General features: G+C 56.3%; 1 protein-coding gene across 2 annotated transcripts in view; it reads right to left on the reverse strand.

Moving 5' to 3' along the window:
* Positions 1-2,743: 2,743 nt before the first annotated feature.
* The window catches only part of CACNA1S (calcium voltage-gated channel subunit alpha1 S), a 77,078-nt gene continuing 72,911 nt past the window's right edge, over positions 2,744-6,910 (reverse strand). For both annotated transcript variants that reach the window (XM_017499408.2, XM_017499409.2), the window contains 5 exons: positions 6,370-6,620; positions 4,737-4,822; positions 3,852-3,943; positions 3,462-3,605; positions 2,744-3,314 (listed from right to left, as the gene is read on the reverse strand). In XM_017499408.2, the coding sequence (XP_017354897.1) occupies positions 3,063-3,314; positions 3,462-3,605; positions 3,852-3,943; positions 4,737-4,822; positions 6,370-6,620 (825 nt within the window). In that variant the 3' untranslated portion in view covers positions 2,744-3,062. The remainder of the gene's footprint in view (positions 3,315-3,461; positions 3,606-3,851; positions 3,944-4,736; positions 4,823-6,369; positions 6,621-6,910) is intronic.

Here is a 6,910-nt window from a genome sequence, read left to right on the forward strand (position 1 = left end):
GAGGAGAGATGGTGGCCAAATTCCTGGGCCAGGCTACAGAGCGTTTGGGGGTGTTCAGGGAAAGCCTTCTGCAGGAGGCAATAGCAAAGCTGAGGTTTGGAGGGCGACTAGACGTCAGTCAGGTGGAGGGCTCAGGTGAGAGCTCCCTCTGGGTAGGGTGAGCAGGAGACTTGTGCAGGGTCTGACCTGGGAGAGGCTTGTGAGCCCAGGCAAGGATTTTGCTTGCTATTCGGAGGGTTTTGGGGGTGCCAATAAATGTTTTCAGCAAGGAAATAAGATGATTGGTTCTTCCTTTTAGAAAGATCAGAGACATGGGGAGGAAGAGAAAAGAGGAGGCTGGGAGACCTGTTCAAAGGCTGTCACAATGGATGAAGCACGAGATGATTGGTGTATCAGGAGAGTGACTGCGAGGATGAAGGGAAGGGAGACAGGTGTGAGAGGTACTGGAGGGTGAATCTGTGGGGCACGGTGGGAGGGGGAGGTAGGCGTCCAGATCAACTGCCAGACTTCTGGTTTGAATAAGGAGTGGGCTTCTCTGAGACGGGCAAAACCAGAGGAGTAGCAAGCTTTGGGGAAAGGATAAGAGGCCACCACTGGACAAAGTGAGCATTAGGCGCAAATGAGACATCTATGCAGAGTTGTCTGGGAGGAGCAGGATATGGAGATCTGGAGCTTAGGAGAGATGTAGAATAGAAATACAGATTTTGGAATTATCGGCGCATACATGCAACTAAGATATGAACGTGTACCGCATCAGAAGAAAGGGTCAAGGAGACAGAGTCTACCCAAGAGGTCGGTGGGCCAAGGGGGAACTCCAAAGAAGCTTCAACTTGGAACACTCCAGGGGAGATCTGGCACTTGGGGGAATTTCAGGCAGGGAGAGGGGTAAATCGTATCTCATGCTGCATTCAAGTCAAGTAAGGTAAAAGATGTCAGAGCTCAGTGGGTTAGCAGCCAGACAGTTGGTGGGCATGGTTTCAGAGAATGGGTGGGGCGGAGACGGATTTTCTGGAAGGGAGAAATGGGAATGGAAGGAGAAACAGAAGTGTGGACAAGAAGACCATCCAGGTAAGAAATTTGATCCTCAGCCAGGCGCAGTGGCGCAGGCTTGTAATCCCAGCACTTTGGGAGGCTGAGGTGGGCAGATCGCTTGAGGTCAGGAGTTCGAGACAAGCCTGACCAACATGGTGAAACCCTGTTTCTACTAAAAATACAATTAGCCAGACGTGGCGGTGCACACCTGCAGTCAGCTACTCAGGAAGCTGAGGGAGGAGAATCGCTTGAACCCAGTATGTGGAGGTAACAGTGAGCCGAGTTGTGCCACTGCACTCCAGCCTGGGTGCCAGAGTGAGACCCGATCTCAAAAAAAAAAAAAAAAAAGTTTGGCCCTCAATAATGGAAAGAGATAGGTTGACAGATGATAGATCATAGATGATGGATGGATGGATGGATGCATGGATGGATAGAGAGGGAGAGAGAAATAGGATGGCTGCAGGGTCAGTCTGCTACGAGGGAGGCACCTGGAACATGTTCCATGCAGCTAGAAGGAGCCTGTGGAGAGGCAGAGAGGGGATAAGGGCTGGGGTGGAATCTGAGGAGCTGGCAGGAGGAGAGACCTGGCATCCAGTGGGTCAGAAGGGAAGGAGAAGAATGAGACAGCAGAAACAGGTGGCTTCATCAGTGTGGGGACAGGAGCTGAGGTGGGAACCTCCAGATAACTTCTATTTTTTGGGGAGGAGGGAGCAGAGCTAGCTGTTGGTGTTGGGGTTCGAGGAGAGAAGGGAGCTGAGATTGCTGTACTGATGAACTAGGAAGCACTGGGGCCCAGCTGAGGCTGGGGGCGGGGATGCACAGTGCATTGAGAGTGTGAGTGTCCCTGCCCTGCGTGACTGATGCCCTAGGCGTGGCTGAGGAGCCCAGAAGCTGCCTGGGGTTCGCCAGGAGGCTGCATGGGGAGGCCCGTGTGGTTTCCACAGCAACAGCCACAGACTAGGCGCTTGGCACAGGCTTAATGACAGACTGGTGAGAAGAGCAGAGTCCAGTGAAGGGGGAGGATGCTGCAGGGACAGAGAGGGCCTGGCGCGGAGTCCTGACCTTGCCTCTGGCTGTGCACCCCAGGGCTGTCCCGTCACCTCTGCGCGCCTCCATCGCCTTGTCTTTAACGTGGAATCCGCACCTACCTCGCACAGTCGGGGTGGCAGTAGAATGAATATTGTAAATGACAGTGCTTTGTAAACATAACGTATTGTGGCCCCTGGCCTGAGAGCAGGTGCAAAGGTGGCACGGGGGAGGCACTTGGTAAATAGCAGCCATTGTTACTCATTGTTACTTGGCGTGGCTAAGAGGAGCCCTGGGGAATGCAGAACTTTGATATTCAAGGCCATAAACCGGGGCAGCTGAGGGCTCTGGGAGGCTGTGCTGGCAGTGGACTCTGGCCAATGAGACACGGTCATAGCTTCGAAGATGTTGGGCCGTGGTGTGACCTGGGGTATGGGGCTGCTTCTGAGGCCACCAGTCCTTCCTGGGGCTGCTGGGCCTCAATCAGTGGACTTGGCTGTGGAATTCCGGGAGAACCTACAACAGGTCCCTCTCTGCCTCATGCAGAAAAAAGTGCAGATGGCCCCTCTGTCTTTCTCTCTGGCCCAGTCTCCCAAGCCCATGGGCAGGGTTCCTAGGGAAGGGACTGGGGAGGGGGAAGCATGAGTGTAGAAGAGTCCAAAAAAGGGGACAAGCAGAGGCCCGATGCCAGTCATAGGCCTGGAGATTTTAATGTCCTGCTGGTGGGAGTGGCCATGGGCCAGACACACACAGGCACTGACCAGGCCTTTTTGAATGACATGAGAAGTTCCATCCAATCATGCCTATTGCTGGTGAGGCAGGGCCTGTCCAGCTACTTCCTCCCGACTTTTTGAGGCAGTTCCTGACCACCCCGCCTCAGGCCATGCATCTAGCTGCTGAGAGGGAGGGAGGCTGCTGTGGCGGGCCAGCCCTTCTCCACCCCGGCCACCTCCCCACCTCCATTGGTCGTGCCAGCTCTGAGCCCTGCTGATGCTGTGTGGGCCTCACAGCCTGGGGGGAATAAGGGTCTCCTGGGAGCCCTGGTGCTGGTCGAGGCTGCCCAGGGAGGACCCTAGGTTCAGGGATCCCAGGGAGCTGGCCATGCCCTCTGGGGCCCCTCGTCCTGTCAGTAGCTCTGTGGCCAGGACCTCCACTTCCTCTGGTTCCATCTGGCAGGCATCTGCCAGGGCCTGGCCTGTTGTCATGATGAAGCTTGCATCAGCCGCCAAGGTGCCCAGGCCCCCTCGAACCAGAGCCTGCAGGAAGGAGAGGAGGCTGGGCAGGGGCTTCCTGGGAAGCCGCCTTTGGGGACCCACCTCTGTTGGCCCTCCCCTCTCTCCATGCCAGGCTGTCACAGGGCCACCGCTCAGTGTGGCCACTGCTGCATCCCAGCCCCGGCTCACCTCTTGGATCAGCAGGGCTGTAGCTGGTGCTGAGCACCTGGAAGTGTTCTCTCTGGCGCTCCTGACGTGGGGGGTCTCCTCACGCAGAGACCCTGCTGTGGAGCTCTTCCTGTCCTCAGGCATGGGGGACCCCGCCCTGGGGCACTGTTCCAAATGCACAAAAGCAAAGACCCCCATGGGGGCACTGGAGCCCACCAGTGAGCAAAATTCCAGATCATCCGAGGGCAAATCAACTAAGATCCACAGAAAGGGGAGGAGGCAGCGATCCCATCCCTTCTGTGCCATTGGACACATTGCTGCCACAGCCTTCCCTGGTCATGGTCCCACTCCAAGTATCAGGCCAGACAGGGCCTCTGTATGGAATTTGTTCCCAGGCCTCTGCCCCGTTACCTGGCAGGGGGCAGGAGGTGTCTGGCCTCTGGGCATTGCCCTCTGGGTCAGCAGTCCCTGAAGCTTCTCCACACAGGGTTTGCCGTGGGGTCCTGTGGGCAAGAAGGGGCAAGGATAAGCGGGGCTGCTGACTTCTGCCAGGAGCCCCGAGTCGGTAGAGGCTCGCCTGGCCAGCTAGCCGAACTCTGCGAGCTCTCTGAGGTTCTCAGGGCTGCGGAAGGTGTCTTAGGGGATGGGTACATAATGAGGCCCAACCAACTCCAGGCCAGGCAGGGCTGCCCCAACTCTACTGGCCCTGGTCTCTGTTCTTGAGCATCTGCGAGAGGGGATAAGGGCCAGGGTCTCTCGCCAAGCTGGTCCTCTGTGGTCCCTGGGTGTGCGCACATTAGAGAATGTGTGCTGGGGAACACAGCAGTATCCTTACTGCCACTGGCCCCAGCATCCCTGGGGCTCCCACTGACACACAGTGGTCAAGGGCGTACTAGGAGGCTGCAAGATCGTCTGCTGAAGGGCCCCAGAGTCAAGATGCCAGTGCGTCCAGGGGCTGCCCTTCCAGGGACCTGGGGCAGTGTGGACGGACACTCCTGTGCTGGGGATGGTGTAGGGGCAGGTTGAGTCTCCTGGGAGGCTGCAGAGGGCCCTTTTAACATGCACAGGCTTTCCCCCTTCCACCTCGCTCAGCCACCTAGATGGTGCCCTGCTTTCCCACCCAGACAAGGAGCTGACCCTGACGGTTTTCCCATGCCAGGGCCCAGATGGTTGCCACTATAACAGGCCCCCAAACCAGCCCCCCAGCCAAGTTCCCAGCCTCTAAGAAAAGAGTGGGGCTTCTCAGACACCTCTGGGAGAAGACCCAAGTTTCTTGGATGCACAGAAGGGACTGACCCGGGGCCCTGCAGGGCTGGCCAGGGGCTCCTCCTCTGGCAGCAGGTGTCTCTGTCTCTTCTGGGAACTCCATTTCACAGTGGACACTGAAATGGAAGAAGGCTGGATGAACCAGAGAAGGCTGCTAGTTCTCTCGCCATCCCTGCCCCTCTGTGGCCCCAAATGTCCTTTTCCCTCAGAGTCCGTGCAAGGCCAACCTAGTACGGCAGCCGTGACTCCAGGCTGGCACTCCCACCACTGTGCCCCAGCCGGCCCTGACTGTCTGGGAGGAAGGAGGCCTGTGCATTCCTGACTCCACTCCTTTGCTCAGTGGCCCCCTCTGCCCTTTCCACAGTCTCTTCATCTTCCAAGGCCCAGCTGCAGTCTCCCAGCCTTTAGGACACTGCTTCTCCACCTTGGCCATGCAAAGGGTCACCTGAGGAGCTCTAAAGATGAGTGCTGGCTGTTTCCCACACCCAGCGTCTGTGGTGAGGCCCAGGCACTGGGATTTGCAGACACTCCCTAGATTATCTAATGTACAGCCAAGGCCGAGAACTGTTCTAGGTCTTTCCAGCCCGTGGTGGTCCATACCCGCTCTGCACTCTCAGGACACCGAGCCTCTGTGATTATTTGGTGAGATTTCAGGCATGCACCACCACACCTGACTAATTTTTTTGTATTTTTAGTAGAGACAAGGTTTCACCATGTTGGTCAGGCTGGTCTCAAACTCGTGACCTCAAGGGACCCATCTGCCTTGGCCTCCCAAAGTGCTGGGATTATAAGCATGAGCCACCATGCCCAGCCTCTGTGATTATTTGGTCCCTACCATATCACATAATATATCACCCAACAAGACTACAACCTCCCTCAGGGCAGGGCCCAGGTCTGACACTTCTGTATTTCCACATCACCTTGCACCATGGTGACCCAAAGGTACGTACACCCTTCAAGTCTTGTGGGCTGAATTTAAAGGGTCTCTGTGACTGGAAGGGGTGCAGGTAGCCCTGGCCATGAGAAGTGGCTGCCACTGCCCTGTCTTGCTTGTTCCTGAGGCCTGGGACTTAGCCTTTCCAGGCCAGAGAGACCGCCAATCAGCTGACCTCCTGTCTGGAACAGAAACTCTGCCTGGAGCCCAGTCCCTAAGTTATGACTGCTGAGATGCTCTCCCCTCATTCTGCTGTTTTCCATGACACTTACGTAATCACAGATTATATTTAGTGTACAGCCTAAGGGTAGTGAGATGCGGACCACACAGCACAGCGGGATCTCCCTGGAACCTGAATCCAGTGATGGAACCTCATTGTCCATAGTCTTTTGTGGTATGTGCTGCCACCGAAGGTCCTCTCCTAACCTATCACGTGCTCAATAGGTCTCACCTCCTAGACCTGCTGAGGATGATGGAATTAAAGAACCTCTCAGCATTGGGGCCATACTGACATGACGTGAGGCTTCCCCCTGCTGGCCAAAGGACCCTCTGCAGTCCAGGTCAGCCTCTTAGATTAAAGTTCAGGACGGATCGGGGCACAAAGGCAAGCAAACGACACCCTACAACTTTGGGGTACCCTCTTCCAAGCCGGTCTGGAACCCGCTAACATTGTCCTCCCCGTCCTATCCCAGTCCGTCTGCACCCAGGAATGGCAGTGGCCACCACTACCTGGAAAGCACATGGCTGTTGCTGTGGCTGCTGTTGCCATAGGTGACATTGGCATTGGCATTGTTGGTATTGGCACGAGCCAGGGGGTTGGTGCGTGGCTCTTGAGGGAAGTCCTCCAAGAAGACAGGTGACTCCAGCTCTTCCATCTCTATCTCAGCAAACTGGAGGGGTCGCTGATTGGCCATGACGGGGGGCAGGGAGTTGGTCCTTTCCAGGAAGTTGTCCACCTGTCCAAACAGGCCTCCGGTCCTCTAGGGGCAAGGAGAAGAGCAGTGACTTGGGGATGAGGGCAGGGAGGGCATGGGGGGCTGTCATTCTGGGACAGTGGTGTTGGGAAGAAGTGATAGTCTTGAGAGACAACTCTTATAAGGCCAGAGGAGGATGGACTGAGGGCTGAGACCAAAAGAAGAGAATCCCTACCCTTAGAAAGTTCTTTGTTTCATGGGGCAGACAGCACATGCCTAAAGAGGTAGAGAGGAGACACGGGCACACAGAAGGGCAGTGAGGTCAGAGGGGACACGGGCACACAGAAGGGCAGTGA

This window comes from Cebus imitator, unplaced genomic scaffold (genome assembly GCF_001604975.1).
Source record: "Cebus imitator isolate Cc_AM_T3 unplaced genomic scaffold, Cebus_imitator-1.0 Scaffold257, whole genome shotgun sequence".
Classification (NCBI taxonomy): domain Eukaryota; kingdom Metazoa; phylum Chordata; class Mammalia; order Primates; family Cebidae; genus Cebus; species Cebus imitator.